This window comes from Brassica rapa, chromosome A07 (assembly GCF_000309985.2).
Source record: "Brassica rapa cultivar Chiifu-401-42 chromosome A07, CAAS_Brap_v3.01, whole genome shotgun sequence".
Lineage (NCBI taxonomy): Eukaryota > Viridiplantae > Streptophyta > Magnoliopsida > Brassicales > Brassicaceae > Brassica > Brassica rapa.
In genome coordinates this window covers 19,269,523-19,287,535 of record NC_024801.2, presented here as the reverse complement: position 1 = coordinate 19,287,535, position 18,013 = coordinate 19,269,523, and the positions used below count along the sequence as shown (strand labels likewise).

The window sequence follows — 18,013 nt, the reverse complement described above, 5'->3', positions numbered from 1 at the left end:
GGAGGAGGACAAAAGAGAGAGAGAGGAAGAAGAAGAAGACGACGACGTTTGCTCTTTGCTTCTTTTTATTTTCTTTTTGCCATTTTTGTTTTTGATGGGAAAAGAGTTTAAAATAAATTTGATCTAAGATAAATAAAAATTCGAATACAACATAGCGCATGAAAATAGTTTAAAAAAAGTATTTCACGAATACTACAAAACATAAAACAACGAAAAAAATAATTGTAACACCAATAATAATGCTGTCTTACTCATCAACCTATATGTTTTTTTTTTATTTTAAAATAACAGTAGCTCAATAAACTAATCAAAAATTGTTTTATTAAAAGAAAAACAAATCAAAATGTTGTTTTCATTTCTTATTTCGTTTGGTCCGTAATAATACTTTGCTTTTCAGACACTGGAAGGTCTACTTTTCTTAGCCTAGACTTCTCTCAGTTTCTGAGTGGCGCTGCCCTTTACCTAACCTAATACACTCAGTCACTCACTATACAATAACAAACTCAAAACCAACACACGAGGACAAGCAGAAATTCGCAATCACAATATTATATGCAACTTAAAAGTGCTGATGGCTTCTTATGCACTAACTACATATAACGTGTCTATATATTGATCTCAGTTCATACGCTTTACTTTCTTTCTTTAGAGGACCCTTGCCCTTTATGGTTATGTAAATACTCCAGTATTTATATTCCATGTAGTAACATACATACAATCAGTGGCTCACATACTCTATGATCACATTTCTGGTTATGTATTCGAATAAACTTGGGTCTTTTTGTGTATGTGTTCCTTTGATATTATTTCAACTGTTATTTGTATATGTGATGACCGTTCAAGGTAGAATATAAATCACTTTTTCGATTTGTAGCATCATAATATGACTCTTACATCCATGAGTGGTTTAGAGATGCATAGTAGAAAGAGGCTTGCAAGTCTGTCTGACTAGTGACTACCACTAGTCACCTTTGATATTTTGTTGTATAACTCATTTAAAGATAAAACCAAATTTAAAACTAACCCAGAGGTAGAAGTCAAGATCGGTTCAATGGACGAGTCAACACTTGGTCATCGAGACTCCTTTCCAAAGGAGGAAAAGAAGTTCAAGTCAAGTCTGTGGCTCAAGCAGCCCCGACTTTTGTTATGTCGTGCTACTTGCTTCCACAAGGCATTACCAATAAACTAAGGAGCACAACGTCTAATTTTTGGTGGAGTTCAAAACAAAACAGCAGAGGTTTACATTGGATAGCATGGGACGAGATCTGTACCCCTAAGGATTTGGGGGGATTAGGTTTTCGCGATCTTCATGATTTCAATATAGCGCTTCTTGCAAAACAATTGTGGAGACTAATTCATTACCCGAACTCCTTATTAGCGCGTGTGCTAAAAGGAAGGTACTATAATCACACTTCTCCTTTGGAAGATAGACGTACATACTCACCATCATATGGATGGCGTAGTATCATGGCAGCAAAACCTCTACTCATATCTGGCTTACGGAAAACGATCGGCACAGGTCAAGATACGAGGGTTTGGAGTGAGTCTTGGGTTCCAGATACAGTGGCTCGACCACCTAGACCCGCCGACCACATTGTATACAGACTACCCCAACTTCTTGTTCAGTCCTTTATTAGGAATGATACCAAGGAGTGGGATATACAACTTTTACGTGAGTTCTTTCACCCAGATGATATCCATTTGATACTTGGGCTGAAACTTCCTCGCTCTCGTGTTCCGGATGGATATGTTTGGAACCACACAAAATCAGGAGTTTATTCAGTTAAAACCGGCTATAACCTACTCCGGATGACCAAGTTGAGTCTTTCACAGGAAGGGGTTTTGGAACCAAGTATCACGAGCCTACAGAGTCATGTGTGGAAGATAAAGGCCCCAAGTAAGATGAAGCATTTTTTGTGGCAGGTTATCTCGGGTTGTGTGGCGACTGCCGAAAGGCTCATGTATAGACACCTGGGCACCGATAGGAGTTGTCCTAGATGTGCTGGCCCAGTGGAGTCGATTAATCATCTTCTTTTTGAATGTCCCCCTGCTCTACAGGTTTGGGCTTTATCGGACTATCCGTCCCTTCCGGGTTACTTCCCGAGTACATCAGTATACCAAAACATGAACTTTCTGTTTTGGAAGAGAAAAGAGGTGGCTCCGCTGAGACCACAATTCGATACCTTCCCATGGATCTGTTGGTACATTTGGAAGGCGAGGAACGACAAACTCTTTAATGGTAAAGACGTATCTCCATTGGCTACTCTCCAACATGCGTCTCTCGAGGCAGAATGTTGGAAGAAGGCTAATGAGAAGGAGGAAACATATGAGGATCATGATGTTCCTCTTACTATAGAGGTTGAGATACAGCCCTCCTGGATACCCCGAATCCCTACATGTCAAATTGATGCATCATGGATCAATAATGGCAGCGTTAGTGGCTTAGGGTGGAGTCTTAGGGATGAAATGGGCTCGGAGTATTGCGGATTACGAGCGTGTAACCGGAGCCTCTCAGCTTTGCATGCTGAGATGGAAGGTTTACTTTGGGCAGCTTCATGTATGCGAGACAGAGGAATAACCTCGATACGGTTCGAGACGGACTGCTCAGATTTAGTGGACATGACAACAAACCCGGTGGACTGGCCAGCATTCGCGACAGAGATTGAGGTGTTCCAGAGGTTACAGGAAAACTTCGAGGATGTGAGTCTGTCTCATATTCCTCGGAGTAGAAATGGCCGAGTAGACGCGCTAGCAAAAGAAGCAAGAACGAGAGGCTATGCTTTTTCCCATATAGATCAGACCCGGACAGATGGAGATGCTCTTCGGAGAATTGGCACGTCTGTTCTCCACTTGATCTAGTTTTAGATGGGTAGACGACAAAAAAAAAAAAAAAAAAGATAATAGTATGAAACAAAGTTATTTTGTCGTTAAAAGAACAAGACTGCGACGTGATGACTGTTTGGAGGATATAGCAAGATCAATATGCACTAATCAGTTTGGCCTATTTGCTGGTGCCACATAATAGACATGCCTTTGTGAACGTTAAGTCTCCTCACTTTTCATTCTTTACATTATGGAGCAAACCCACTCACACATGCACGCACATATTTTTTTATCTGTTTTCTTTCATGAATTATAAACTAGTTTTACGAAACTATTTGCATATAATCTCTAAAGCTCAAAAGTGATGTTGGAGAGTAAGTTACTCGACCATATATCTCCATTTCATTTACCCTTTATAACTAACTATGAGGCCTTGCTTTTTTATTTTTGCTTCAAGCTTTCAAAGTTTGAGGACTGCTTCTGGTTCTTCGATACATAAACATATGTTCATAGATAGTTCCACCAAGTTCGCAACATATATAACAGTTGGGAAGTAAAAAGAATATATATCAGAAAAGAGAAATGATTGTTGAAGTGGACTTGTTAATGTTTTTTCTTGGCAGCAAACGGAAGTGGACCAACAAACTTCGAAGTCGCATTTTATCATGATGATGTTCTCTTCTGCTCCACATCTTATTGTTCCCTTTTGTACTGTTTCTCCACAACGTTTTCAACTTATAGTCTTATAGACCTATCCTCTCTCTCTATAATTTTCTCTTAGTTTTAGAAAACGACTGGTCCATTTTCTTAGATCAAATTCTAAGTAACATGATTGAAGCAACCAATTTTTCAACAACCAGCATGATCCTACCTTCGTCGAGAAACATGAAAACAAAGAGACTTGCGTGTTTTCTCTAGAATTTGTATACAAACAACGACATAGACTAAGAAAAAAAAAACGACATAAATGACAAGTGAAAAAACTAACTTAAAACAACCACACAGTTGCCCTATTAGCTAAACTCTTAGATTATGTAGTAGAAATTTAAAGGGTTAATAAGTTCAATTTCTGATGAAAAGAGTAGTTCTTCTAGAGAATTTAATTTTAGTTTGAACTTGTGTTCAAACCATATTCTATAGACATCCAAAAAAACTAAGAATAACAACTTGATTTAAAATCACAACAAAGCCCATTAGTGAAAAAATAAAATAAAATTTCTCAATTGAATTCCTTTAAGCTCCTTCCTATCTTGTTTCCGGCGACAAGACATTAAGGGTCCGAATGGTGACCGCGGAATTAGTTATATTAGCGGGACGGAATTTAAGTGCGGTACGGTGCAACTGCGGTTCGTGCGGTTTGCGGGATAAGTGCGGTTTTGATAAAAAAATGTAGTGCGGTTTTGATAAAAAAGTAGTGCGGTTTTGATTAAAAATATAGTGCGGTTTTGATAGAAAAAATAATGTAAAATTAATTGCTTAAGATATTTTTATTATAAATTTATTTATTTAATATATAATCCTAATAAATGTCTTTATTAATCTTAATTTAAAAAATTATAAAAAAATTTGAATTTGGAAACATATACAAATTTGAAAATATAAAATAATATTTATGATTTATTTTTATTTATATATCTAAGGTATAGGGTTTCTGACTCTTTAAAATTTTTTTTTGTCATCTTCTTTTTTATAAGCTTTTTGTGATAAGAACTTAAAAAGTTTATTTGAACGAATTGTACTATTTTAACCAAGTGGTTTTGGTCTAATGGTAAATGGCTCACAGCTGTGAGTACCGTCATGTGTTCGATTTCCCTTGGCCACCCGGAGCGCCTTAAGTGGTAAGAAAACGTAGATCTTGCGAGTCTCGTAGTGATTAGTCATTGGGCCTAGAAAGCCTTTGGGATCACAATACGGTTATAAAAAAAAATACTAATTTAATTTACTTAATCTATAGTTGTCTTCTAATCATTAAAAATGATGTTATTTATTATTTATTATTTTCATTTGTATTGTATATGTATTAATTTTAACAACCTAATTAATAAAATTTAGTTGATAAAATAACTGAAAACAGTAACCGTGCGGAATTTGAAAACCGCTGTATTATTGGTGCTTGAACAAATAAGTGCGGTCCATGAGTAATTAGACAGCTTTGAAAAACGCAAATACTATTCATACTTGGTTTTAGAAAAACGCACTTAACAAAATTTTATTTCTGATTGGTGACCAATGACGTTTTTTTGAAAAACGCAAACTGAAAAACGCCTTACTATTGTTATTGATTGGTAACACATTGTAGGGTCCACTATAATCCCGTCCCGCATTTAGAAAAACGCTGTCTCCATTCATACACTAAAAGTTTGTATTCATGAACTATTCAGACTAAAATATTCCATCTCTTGCTCATTCCAAATATTTCAAGACCAACATTCGCTGTATTATTGGGCTTTGAGATAATCATTGGTCAGAATTTTCCATATTATAACAAATTTGGGCCTTGAAAAAGTGGCGCAAAGCTAGTCTATGACAAAAAGTTAGATTGACCTATGACAAAAGCAGAATAGCCCACATCCTTGCAACGTTTCATCGTTTCGGACCACGCAGGATATCAAGAATAACACCCACACGACAAAGACATTGGCAAAAGCAAAAAACCAGATACAAAGGTCACAGATACCAAAACGAGCCATGTGAATGACAATTACAGAAGTAGTAGATAATAAGAACAAAACAAAATTCAAACAAATAATAATACGCTAAGAGTCTCGATAAATCTCGTTACAATTCAATATAACAGCTCTTCCACAGTAACAACACGAAATTTAAAAAATATTCAAAAGCAAACATAATGATGATGATTATAATCAAACAAAAAACAAAACAAGTGTTCATTGTCTGATTCCGAAGTCAACTTAGCCATGAGTATTCAAAGCTTCCCAAACCAAGTTCTTAACCACAGGATTAGCCGCGTCTCTAGCCTGATAAGCAGCTTTCTTCAAAGTCCTAATAGTCCACACATTCGCCTCCCACCACGATAAACTCCTATACGGAAGGTTATGCTTCTTGCAAAGCTCCTGAACCACCGGAGCCACTTTCCGCAAATGGCAACGCGGCAGCCTCGGAAACAAATGGTGCTCGAGCTGAAACTGCAACCCACCGAAGAACCAATCCATATACGAACTACACGAGATATCCAACGTCCCCGCCGCCTGCTTCTCGAACCAGTCTCCCCCCGTGGGCGGGCCCACGTATACATCAGCAGCGAAATGGTTAAGCGTGAATTGAATATGCTGAAGCGCCGTAACACTGAAGCTAGTGAAGACGAAGAAGAATCTCTCCGGCCAAGTCGGTAAGCAGGAAACCAAGAGCGGGAACCAAGTCCAGAACACCAAGATTCCGGCGAAGTTTAGCGCGCGATCCGGAACCTCGCGCTTGGAGAAGAGGAGGAGGAGCGTTTGTACAAACAGGTTGATTCTCCCGAAGCACATGACCGGGTAGTAAGTGAAGTGCTGGTAACTGATCAAGAGCCTCGCCAAGGGATCGAAAGCGAGTTTCCTATCGTAGAACCGCGACGTCATGGAGTTGAAGAACTTGGCGGAGACTGCAAACACGGGGATGTGCTGCAGATCGGGATCGTAATCGAGGCTGTTACACGCGAGGTGATGCGCGTTGTGAGTCCATTTCCACCACGCGATCGAGATTCCCGTTAGGCAGTTACCGGAGAGAAGCTGAGCGAATCTGTTATAAGATTTGTTCGTCATGATGACGTAATGGCCAGAGTCGTGGCCGATGTACGCGCTCTGGATCCATAACAGTCCGAGTATCGCGGCCGCGATCTGGTGAGCGAGGAGCGAAGTACAGGCGAGAACGCCGTAGAGAACGGCGGCGAACATGGCGGCGACGAAGGATAAGGTGTAGAGAGTGACGTGGCCTTTGTTTTCGAAGAGGCCGAGTTTGCGAAACTCGGCGGCCATGCGGCGGTAATCGCGGGAGACCTCCGAGACTTGGAAGTCGCTGACGTGGTAGCCGGTGAAGAGGTTGTCGAGGTGGTGCCACGCGGTTCCGGGGTGGAAAGCGATGAACGCGTCGGTGACGTCTTGGCCGATGAGGTTGAGGATCACCGCGTCGCCTCCGGGGTGGGATTTGATCCAATCGGAGACGTTGTAGGCTTTGCCTTGGATCGCGATCCATAGATCTCCCGGTTTGTTGTGGTTTTTGAGATCTTCGTTGGTAATGTACTTTTTAACCGTCTCTTCCGCCATTGATGATGATTCGAAAGCTCGGGGGGATCTGAATCTAGTGGCGATTGGTTTCTCGTTTTCGAGATTCGGATTGGTACAAAAGGTTAGAGAGATTGGAGAGATACACTAACCTTTTTCTTTCACATAGTAATGGGATCTTGAATCTGAATTTGAATCGAATCCTTCTCACTCTGTGTTTTGATATATTTATGTTTTCAAATTAAACGAATATAGGGATCATATGATATAGGTGGCCAAGTGTGCCTACTTGAGTCGTTCTCACGTGCGAAGTCTCTTCTTTGTGATATAAAGAGGGACCATTTTTTAAATTATTGTTTGTTATGTTAAATAAAAAAAAAATGAGGGAACTTAGTGCTGTCCCTCGTAGTTATGAAATGCAAGATAGACACCATGTGTTTTAGCTTTAGATATTTTACGTTGCAGTCTATTATCATTCATTCATTGGTTGGTGTCCGTCAATTCTTACGTCAACATTAAAAAGAAATGGTATAGTATTGACCGAGAAAATACTTTCAGAAAATAGTGGTCAATTAATCAATTTGCTTTTACTGAAAACTGAGAGTTCTTAGCTTCACAAATTTATTTTATTAAATTAAATGAATATATTTAGCATAGATATTTTCTGATATGGAAAAGTAGTTTTAGAAAATCAAAATTAAAAAAAAAATGAATATGGGTTTGCCTTCAATAATAATAATAATAATAATTTCATAGTATGGCATAATCACTTTATGTTAAGAAAAGATTTCTTAGCGCACTTGCACCGTCCCTGTTGCTCAACTGCTATCCATGACTTGGTCTCATACACACAGCTGTGCTCTTTGAGATCTTTTTCTGAGTTATTCTTAACTCATGAAGATATGTTTCCCCTTATTGAGATCTGAAATAAATTGTATTTTATTTCATCAAAGCAATTATTATTTTTGTTCTCAAGCGTGGTACAGACAAAAAAAGTCAGATATACGTACCCTTTGATAATATTTAAATGCATGTCGACAAAATAAAATTTAAATATTGTAAATCAAATAGTAAATGGGAGGGAAATTCCTCAACCAGGAAATTAAAGAGAGACTTTTCATGTTAAGGAGGAGACTGGGCAAGCAAGAAAGCAAGCAAGCAGTGGGAAGATGATTATTCACTTTAAACAGACAGAATATTCAACTGATGTCACTTTTGTTTTAACTGAAATTCATATATATAAAATTTAGATTATAAAAGTTTGAAATTGGTACAAACTCTTACAATTTTTTGGGGTTAGGAAAAATATATTTGAAATGCCAACTATTCAGAAGAAGATATTAGGCTTGAAATTTAATTATGTTCAGTGAAATGGTAAGGGCATATAATTGGCATTGCAGATGTATATAATTAGACGGTCCATAATAATGTATTGGGCTTTAGTCTTGAAAGCCCATTAGTGATAACTGCTACTAAGAGTCTACTACGAGTGATCTGTTTCAAAACGTAACGAGGAATCTTCAAATTCCAAATCTCTTTCTTCTACGTTTCTCGGAAAATAAATTGTCAATTCGACTGGGCAAGGAAGAAGAACCTTCATGATTCCATCTTTCAAACCAGGAGTAATCTGCATTTGTCTATAAGGTTTTGAGGGTTTAGTAGCTGTAGAGGAGGTAGAGAGAAAGAGCAATGTGGAGTTCGATTGAGAATTTGAAGGAAAACTTGAACAAGATCGCGCTCGATGTGCACGAAGACTACTACGACGAAGATGAAGAGGCTCTTCACAGTTACGGTTCAGCTAATAATGTCGGTGGTCGGAGGAGTTCCAGGTCAGCTTCGAGGTATCAGATCTCCGATGGAATCGAATCGCCTGCTCATCACGAGGTATCGATCAAGCATCCGAATATCACTGGAATGGTACTCGAAGTCTGAGTCCTGAGCGAAATGTAGTTTGTGTAATGATAGGTTGCTTGTCTTAATGGTTTAGATTGAGAGGTATAAGGCAGAGATTAAGAAGCTTCAGGGGTCTGAATCAGATATTAAAGCTTTATCAGTTAATTACGCAGCTCTTTTAAGAGATAAAGAGGTAAGCTTTTGTTAGAATTTTTACTTCTTTCAAGCCACCTCTTTTCTCCTTACACCAAAGAGCCAATGGGTTATTACAGGATCAGATCTCCAGACTCAACCAGGAGAATGGCTCATTGAAACATAATCTGACCTCTACTAGTGCTGCCTTGAAAGAGGCTAGAACTAGTATTTCAAGGAATTCAAACAATAATGCTATCAAGGTATAAGACACATGATATGCTTGTTTCATCTCTTTGGTATCATGAAATGGAAAGCTCTTGTGTTAGAAATAGTTATTTTCTCAGCGTGTTAGTGGGATTTAGTTTGATGCAAAGCTTTTCTTTAGGTCGAACAAAGTTATGAAAGATTTCAGGAAGCTCGATTTCAGCGTTTCTAGTTAGAAAGTTATGTCAACATCATTATCTTGATAAGTATAGATGCTCTATTTGCGAACTTTTCTTAGGTTTGCAATTGTGCATTAAGGTCTTAAACTAATAGATTGGATTGTAATCTTCTCCAGGGAAACAACGATCAGTCACCCAACAGGCTTCAAAAATCTGTGTCACTTTCAAAAGGTCGAGGCCTTATGTCCAATGGAAAAGGGAAGGACACTGATTCAAAACTAAAGGAAAAGGTAACATCATCGTTCATTGTGGTGTTGAATTCGTTTGGTTTTTAAGATACATTCATCAGACTTTCCGAATCACGTTCTTTTTAGTAACATCTTGTAATGCATAAGAAGCAGTTTTTAGCAGTGGTGAAAGTGTCTTTTATTTATCTGCGATATTCTCTTTTGGTAAACACTAAATTCTAAGCGTTACTCTGGATGGCGTTTTAGGACCTTGCTGATATGCTAGAAGATAGAACAAAATCACTGGCAGCTGTTCAAGCTAAAGAACTTGCAAAAGAGCGTGAAAAATTCAGAGAATTGCAGCTTTCTCTGCAGGGTATATACTATTATTCGTTGCTTATTGCTTCTTTTCTATCTCTGATATCTAGTATTCTCACTCACCTTAATTCATCAGAGGAGCGGAAACGGAGTGAATCGTTCAAGGAGGAACTCGAGTCTCTGAGGTTAGATAAGAACAAAGTAAGTCTATAAGTTAGAAAAGACTGGCATTTTCTGTATTCATTTAGGAATAAATATCTCTTGCTTACAAGTTTGTGATTTTCTTTACTCCCATCTGTTTGCAGAGCTCGTTGGAGATTAGCAAAGTGCATAGTGAACTGGATGCAAAATTACTTGAAATCAAACACTTGCAGATAAAGTTGAATGATCAGGAGAGCCACGCTGTTGGAACTGCCATGGAACATCTAAAAGAAGTTAACAAAGCACTAGAGAAGGAAAACTACGAGCTCAAGGTTTGTCGTGTTCCATTCCATACTGTTGAATGATTTTGCAAGCAAAAAATTATCTTCTCCAAACTGTGTGTATGTCTACTTTGACTTTTGGAATCTGGACTGAATCTGATCCGTTTTCTTCATCACTTCATAGTTGAAACGAACAGAGCTAGAAGCTGCTTGGGAAGAAAGCAGGAGGCCCAACAGTAGCAAAGTCTTCCCAGACACTACAGAGGTTCTGACAAGATATCCTAGTAGTTTGAACAAGGTTCTTAATCCAGAAGACACTTTATTATACACACGTTTTGCATTGCGTTCATGAAATGTGGATCAAGTATCTATATTCCCTTATGCCTTTTCCATATTTAACTAGAAGGAATCTGAAACCTTTACTGGAAAAGAAGAAATGGAGCAGTCCCTGCAGAGACTGGAAACGGATTTGCAGGAAACAAAAATGGAAAGGGATAAAGCACGGCAAGAACTAAAACGACTCAAACAACACTTGCTCGAAAAGGTAGCTTCTGGATCATGTATTTGCAAATTATCTCTGTTTTCTAGCAACACTCCTAAAATCTGTTATGACTTCAATCTAAACAAAGTTTTATTGTATGTCTCTTGATATGTTTCATAGAAGATTATGAATATATGTTTTATTTTCCATAACTTTACAGGAAATGGAAGAGTCTGAGAAAATGGATGAAGACAGCCAGTTGATTGAAGAACTCCGCCAGACTAATGAATATCAAAGGTATCAGATGTCACAGTTGGAGAAAACTCTCAAGCAGGCAATGGCTAGTCAGGAGGATAACAGGCTGAGCAATGACAATCAAATCCGGAAGTTGAAGGAAACAATTGATGACTTGAATCAAAAACTAACAAATTGTTTGAGAACAATCGAGTCCAAGAATGTTGAACTTCTAAATCTTCAAACAGCTCTTGGCCAGTACTATGCTGAAACCGAAGCTAAGGTTGGTAGTACTATGAGGAAATTGAAAATCTTACTTCCTTACACTCAATCTATCGATGAGTTCTTATTCATTTTGTAGGAACATTTTGAACGAGAGCTTGCGGTGGCTAAAGATGAGTCGATGAAGCTTAATGCTCGTTTGAAAGTAAGCATGACTATCTTTTCCTTTGTTTCATGTGATCTGCCATATCCATATAGGTCTCATGCTATTCTGATGTTGCTTAAGGATGCAGATGAGCGATTGGAGTCATCTAATAAAGAAAAGGAAGACATCACATATAAGCTCTTGCAAGCCGAAAAGGTTGCGGTTGAATGGAAAAACAGAGTAAGCAAGGTTGAAGAAGACAATGCAAAAGTGCGCCGTGTTCTTGAGCAGAGCATGACGAGGCTAAATAGAATGTCAATGGAGTCGGATAATCTAGTTGATAGGTACACCAATTATCACATCATACAGATTTTTTCGATTCTCCAGTCAGAATTAGATGTTCTGATGCAGTGATTAAACACAAAATATTTTTGCAGGCGTATCGTAATCAAGTTACTGGTTACGTACTTCCAGAAGAACCATAGCAAAGAGGTAAAGATTGGAATTAATTCCATATTCTATTTTGTTTTCCAGACATTCACATTTAGTCAGTTGTTTCATTGCTTTTGCATAGGTGTTGGACCTCATGGTTAGGATGCTGGGATTCTCAGAGGAAGATAAAGAGCGGATTGGAGTGGCACAACAAGGAGGCGGTAAAGGTGTTGTAAGAGGCGTTTTGGGCTTTCCTGGTCGCTTCGTTGGTGGAATCTTGAGTGGGAAACCCGCAGGTTCACATGCCAATGCGGCTTCTGATAACCAGGTAAAAACCTCTCCATTACACAATAAAGCACTGATCCAAGTCATAGAATCAATACACAGAGCAAGTTTCACTAAGAGATATTGTTCTTTGGTTCTCTTACAGTCTTTTGCGGATTTATGGGTGGATTTCTTACTGAAAGACGCAGAAGAGCGAGAAAGAAGAGAAGCAGAAGAGGCAGCAGCAGCAGCAACCAAAGCTAAGCAAGATTCAGAGAAGACAAGACAAGACGCGGGTTTGTCTGATTCGGAGTGCTCCACGGTGCCTCTCAGATCATCGGACAGTAATTTACGTCTCTCGAGAGTACTTCCATAAGGTGGTAAATACTCATACTTACATCTTACATACGCTTGCATACACTTAAAATAGGACTTAAAATAGGTGTTTGAGTATCTGTGGAGTCTTGTGTTGTAATTATGATCTCATACCACAATTGTTTGTTTCTCTCAGTCCAATTTTGTTTAAGGGAAGTTATAAGCTGTTTTTTTCAGACTGTTTTTTCATTTGCTGATGTATTGATATAAGGGAAAACTGCCAAAAAAATCCCCAACTTTCGAATATAAGCTAATAAAAGCTCCAACTCATTAGTGAACTATTTAAATCTCAAATTGTTTAACCTTTCTCATTTAAATCACAAACTTTGTTTGACCGAACTAATTTTAACACCTTAAAAGTCAACAGTTAAAAATATGTTAACACCGTTACCTAATAAATTATATCGTTTTCGCCTAATATAAACTCCCCTTAAATCCCCAATTGCCACACCTTATTCTCCGAAATTCCTAAACGAAAACTACAATCTTTCTACTCAGTTATGTTGGCGATATGAAATTTTCCTGGAAACTAAAACCGAAGATACTACTTGAATTGGTTTATGCGTCGGTGCTATTATTTAGTGAAGATGACTTTGGCGTCGACACAAGTGATTCTAAGTCCAAACTCTCCGACAGAGGTATTAAACAACCATCAGGTCTTGCGTCCAGAAACTTGAAAGATGCAGTTTCGTTGTTTGTTTAGGTTGTGCTGTCGGCTTCTCTCGGCTTGTGGTTGAGACGAAAATAATGTATCAGGAGTTCGAAGCTTCTGATAGAAGTCACACGCGTAAACTGGATTAGGGTTTAGAATTTCTTGTTGAAGGGGGAAAGAGTAGAGAGGTCAGCATCAACACATCAGGACTAAACAAAAACAACATATTAGATGCAAGTTATGCAACTGATGCTAAGTTCTATTGATTGGAAAGTGTGGCTAAAAGTGTGGAGAAATCAAGAAGATCAAGACGCAGTACAGGTCGATGCCATTCTTTACAAGTCTTGCGGATATGAATAATCTAATGGTTTTTATTTAGTTATCATCTATACATATAGTGTTGACCACCTATACATATAGTCCATCAATTCAACGTGCTATTTGGATATAATAACTTGGTAGGAGTACTTGGTATCCTTTATATATTTCAGTTTTTTAGGTTGAGGATGGTATCCTTTATATATTTCAGTTTTTTAGGTTGAGGAAAAGAATCTTTCTGCTTAATGTATTTTTGTCGCAAGAGCTGAAATATATATATATATATATATATATATATAGCTCAAGCTTATCTGTGATATGAATATCGAAGCAAAGGGAATCGTTTATCTTCAAGTTTAACATTTCATTACATACTAAAAGAAATTGGTAAAAATGACAAGAACTACAGAGACGACAGAAATATATTGAAGAGTTTCTAATGATCATGCCATTGACTGTAAACAGAGCTCCACTCATTGATCATGCCATTGAGGGGAGTTTATGTTAGGCAAAAACGACATAGTTTTATTAGGTAACGGTGTTAACATGTTTATAACTGTTGACTTTTGAGGTGTTTGTATTGGCTCGGTCAAATAAAGTTTATGATTTAAATGGAAAAGTTTAAACAATTTGAGATTTAAATAGTTCACTAATGAGTTGGAGCTTTTATTGGCTTAGATTTCAAAGTTTGAGGTTTTTTTGGCAGTTTTCCCATTGATATAATGAAAGAACCTTCTTTTAACTTTTTATTTGGTGTAAGAACTAAGAAGTAAACATTTTTATCGCTACTAGATTTTTTAATCGCGCTACGCGCGGATAAGATATTATATGTATTTTTTAATTTTAAAAAATAATGTATAATATTGTATTACATTATTTAAAAAATATAAAATAAGACTACATAACATAAATATATTTTATAAATTTTCTTTGTGAAAACCATTATGTTATTTGATTGTTGTACATGATTCACATATTTGCATAGATATTTGTGATAGATGAATAACTATATTTTTATTATCAGTAAATAATATATATTTATTATATAGTATAAAAAATGAAATTATTTATTTTTTAAACAAAGTTGTCTCATGTTGGAGATTCAGTTATAGACATATAATATTCGAAATAGACATTTTTACAGTTATTAATCTTCTTAACAGTCAAGAAACAAATCTGAACATCAAAACAATATCTCATACGATCTCTTTGTGGAATAACTGCTCAGAAGAAATTGAATTTAGGCATAAAAAAAGACTGAAAATAATGTGCAGATGTGTTATCTAAGTCAGCTTTACAAAGTATTACTATTCATAATTCATATATCATTTAAGTCCATCATTTCTTAAACATCTTGAAATAACTGATGCTAATTAATAATAAACTTTTGGCTAAAAAAAATCAAATTTGTCTAATTATCGCTTAAATATTTTATTAATATTGTCTAAGAAGCTTTCAATTGATATAATAGTTTAATTTTTATTTGTTTTTTCGTTAATTTTAGAGTTTTTTGTATTTAAGATTTTTTTCCATATTAAGCTTATATTTCTTTCACATAATATATATATGTCATAAAAATTACCATTAAATCAGTTTTACTTATTTATTATTTTGTTTTTAATGAGAATACACTTTTTAAATAATTTAATTTAAAATAAAATTATATATTAATTTGTTATATTCTAACAATTTGATTGATTTAATTAATTTGTTTTGGTGGATAACTTAAAAGTTTTCATATGAATCGGGGAAAGCAAGCTTATGTTGTTATATTATATTTATTTGTGTATATAGAATCTATATATAATGCTAGTGTAATAAAGAAAGAACATTATTTTCTTGTAACTTCAAAAAGATACATTCTTACAATTTGAAATTAATCAAAATTTAATAAAATCATAATTAAATAAATCTAATTGTTTTTTTCTATCTTCTTTAGTTGGATTCTCATGAAAAGAAATCGATAGGTTAAATAAATATTTCAAAATTTGTTGTGTTATTGTTTTGTCTATAAATTACAAAATTTATTGAATTGATATATTTAAAAATCGCACCCTTAAATAATATTTTATTAAGACATTAGAGAATTATGTTTTGAGTTGTTTTGTCAAAATTGTACAAAAAACTATGTTTTTTTCATATTTGTCACGAAAATTTATATGTTAAACTTACTTTTACAAAAATTTTAACTTTTTCATGAAAACAAAAATCTATGTCTTTTCATATTTGTCAATGTTCTCACACTTTCAAAGAATATATTATCTTAGTCACTTAGTTATTTTTTTTTACAAAACAAATTATCGGAGTCTTGAAAATTGAATCCATATTATTGTAAATGTACATAAGAGTGTGATTACATATTTAGTGATTCTTGTATATGTGTCCAAGAAAGTTTCAATGGCTTAGTAGTATTTGCCCTATATTTATGTCATACTAACCCGGGTTCGATCCTCTACTTTGCATTGTTTTTTTATTTTTTACAAAAAAATAAATGATATGACGTAGCAACTTCGAGCTCTCTGATTGGACGATTTTTTGTGCCTATGTGAACACTCTAAAAGGAGCTTATATCCTCCTTTTAGTATAGTATAGATCATCTCATCGTTCACATCAAATAACCCCAAAAATGAAAAAAAGGCTCTCGCAAAATGAGAGTAATGAACACAGGTAAAAGCAGAGTAACAGTTTCTTCTCGAGTCTTGTGTAAAAATATAAAGAAACAGAAATGCCCCAAGACACAAAAGCAAAACGTCAAAGGGGATATAGAGAGGTTGCTTCATTATAAAGTCTCTAACCCAACTTTGCTTTTAGGGAAGCAAGAGGGATCTTAGAAAGAACTTTCTCATCGAAAACCATGTAATGTTTCTTCAGCTCCTTCAACGTCTTCTCTGCCACTGGATCCACCTTGTCCTCATGTTTCTCATACAGCATCGGTACTGTATGCAGCACCACAAAACCTATATTTTTTCCCCACATAATTTAGATTCAACAATCAGAAGACAAAAAGCTTTATGCAACTTTAAAACTTGTTATTGGTACACTTACAGATGTAGACAAGAGTCAAGAAGTTGAACCAGTTGCCCACAACCGAGATTATCCACAGCCCAACCACAACCTGAGAGATTAACATCCAATGCACATTGAACACAAATAAATACAAGTTTTTCACAAGATAACCATATAATAGGAAACCAGGACGTCTTACAATCACGAAAGATTCATGGGTAGGTTGCAATAGGTCTTAACTTATAGACATACATATATCAATATCAACGAACCAAGCATAAACATACCATCAGAAACTTCTTCAAGTCCCTTCCTAACGCAATGCTCCTTAGGATAACAAAGGCCTGGTTCAGCTCGTTTCTCAATGCAGAAGCAATCAGAAGGAAATGTTCCTCTTTAACTTGGATCTCAGGAATTTTAGGTGGAGACCTGGAAACAAAAGAGTTTTTGAACATTGTAAACAAAGCAAAGAAATAAACATTACAAGTTCTTACTTGTAACAGGATTAAGTCAGCAAAAAAAGAAGAAGCTTACTTTTTCATGAAGGCATGAGCATTAGACCATAAGAACATGGCAGCGAGGGAGAATATCAAAATGTGACACACAAGACTCAGGAAATGATACTCAACCAACTCGAACAGAACCCAAATGGCAGTAGCTACACCAAGAACAGCGGCTGAGAGCTTTTTATCCCTCCACAAGAACACATCGGCGGCTGCACAGAGACAAGTTCAAAATCAAAACCCAATAAGAAAAGTCAAAATCTTTTATCATACGACATGGATGGATTGAAATAAAAGCAAAACAACGATCTCAGACTCTACCATCCTAATAAAAACCAAAACTTTTAATACACAGACCAGATCCTATTAATCATTCATTCACATGATAAACAGTTTCGATGCATATAACTTGTCTTATTACAAAGCACATTGTGTCGGTTCCGACAACGCAAACTTGTGTCTGAGATTATTTCATTGTAAGCAGATGAAATTAAAAGAGGGAGATTTAGAAGGAGAACGTACGCAAGCCACCACCGAGAACCTTGTGAACAGGCTTCTCCCTCCCAAACAAACGGTATATCTTCGCCTTCAAAGCCGACTGAGACTCCGGCTTCTCGTGGTCAGAGTCCGACGACGACGATGAATCGTGATGATCGTGGATCTTCTCAGCTATCTTCTCCATCAGAGACTCTTCCGTGTGCACAGGTTTCTCCGATTCTTCCGCCATTTTCGATCCAACGTAAAGAGAAACGGAAGCAAGAGAGAGGTGAGAAACTGAGAATAGGTTAATGAGGGGGCTATATATATGTACGAGCCTGAGGTTCGGTGTATCCGGACCACGAAGTTACGTTTAACGGCGTTAATCTTCGATTGAGGAAAAAAATAAAACAGACGTTTAAGTTTAGTGCCTCGAACGTGGTGGCAACCCAATGCTAGTGCCTTGGTGCGACTTTTATTACC

The 18,013-nt window shown here is 36.5% G+C and overlaps 3 protein-coding genes across 5 annotated transcripts; 1 reads left to right on the top strand and 2 right to left on the bottom strand.

Moving 5' to 3' along the window:
- Nucleotides 1-5,539: 5,539 nt before the first annotated feature.
- Nucleotides 5,540-7,455, bottom strand: LOC103830309 (delta(8)-fatty-acid desaturase 1). Its single transcript, XM_009106071.2, has one exon. It carries the CDS (start codon nt 7,083-7,085, stop codon nt 5,736-5,738), a length of 1,350 nt encoding a protein of 449 aa, XP_009104319.1. The 5' UTR covers nt 7,086-7,455; the 3' UTR covers nt 5,540-5,735.
- A 234-nt stretch (nt 7,456-7,689) lies between these two features.
- Nucleotides 7,690-12,855, top strand: LOC103830308 (golgin candidate 3). 3 transcript variants are annotated; one of them, XM_033275773.1, is made up of 16 exons: nt 7,690-8,927; nt 9,031-9,129; nt 9,209-9,331; nt 9,631-9,744; nt 9,949-10,057; nt 10,136-10,200; nt 10,305-10,472; nt 10,606-10,719; nt 10,825-10,965; nt 11,123-11,419; nt 11,498-11,563; nt 11,645-11,847; nt 11,941-11,995; nt 12,078-12,263; nt 12,366-12,593; nt 12,633-12,763. In XM_033275773.1, exons 1-15 carry the CDS (start codon nt 8,733-8,735, stop codon nt 12,573-12,575), a joined length of 2,145 nt encoding a protein of 714 aa, XP_033131664.1. In that variant the 5' UTR covers nt 7,690-8,732; the 3' UTR covers nt 12,576-12,593; nt 12,633-12,763. The 3 variants fall into 3 exon arrangements, with proteins under 3 accessions (XP_033131664.1, XP_009104318.1, XP_009104317.1); XM_009106070.3 differs by having other exon boundaries at nt 10,828-10,965; nt 12,366-12,855; XM_009106069.3 differs by having other exon boundaries at nt 12,366-12,855.
- Nucleotides 12,856-16,135: 3,280 nt separating this feature from the next.
- LOC103830307 (reticulon-like protein B6) lies at nt 16,136-17,898 on the bottom strand. The gene is made up of 5 exons (XM_009106068.3): nt 17,576-17,898; nt 17,085-17,265; nt 16,838-16,979; nt 16,590-16,659; nt 16,136-16,501 (listed from the first exon to the last, which is right to left on the bottom strand). Exons 1-5 carry the CDS (start codon nt 17,778-17,780, stop codon nt 16,335-16,337), a joined length of 765 nt encoding a protein of 254 aa, XP_009104316.1. The 5' UTR covers nt 17,781-17,898; the 3' UTR covers nt 16,136-16,334.
- Between the last annotated feature and the right edge of the window lie 115 nt (nt 17,899-18,013).

Excerpts from the sequence above, each read along its gene's own strand:
- LOC103830309 (XM_009106071.2), bottom strand. The coding sequence starts at position 7,085 with ATGGCGGAAGAGACGGTTAAAAAGTACATTACCAACGAAGATCTCAAA.
- LOC103830308 (XM_009106069.3), top strand. The coding sequence starts at position 8,733 with ATGTGGAGTTCGATTGAGAATTTGAAGGAAAACTTGAACAAGATCGCG. Across the intron at positions 9,745-9,948 it reads ATTCAAAACTAAAGGAAAAG|GACCTTGCTGATATGCTAGA; the intron begins GTAACATCATCG and ends ATGGCGTTTTAG. Across the intron at positions 10,473-10,605 it reads AGGAAAACTACGAGCTCAAG|TTGAAACGAACAGAGCTAGA; the intron begins GTTTGTCGTGTT and ends ATCACTTCATAG.
- LOC103830307 (XM_009106068.3), bottom strand. The coding sequence starts at position 17,780 with ATGGCGGAAGAATCGGAGAAACCTGTGCACACGGAAGAGTCTCTGATG. Across the intron at positions 17,266-17,575 it reads GGTTCTCGGTGGTGGCTTGC|CCGCCGATGTGTTCTTGTGG; the intron begins GTACGTTCTCCT and ends GTCTCTGTGCAG. Across the intron at positions 16,660-16,837 it reads ACTTGAAGAAGTTTCTGATG|GTTGTGGTTGGGCTGTGGAT; the intron begins GTATGTTTATGC and ends TTAATCTCTCAG.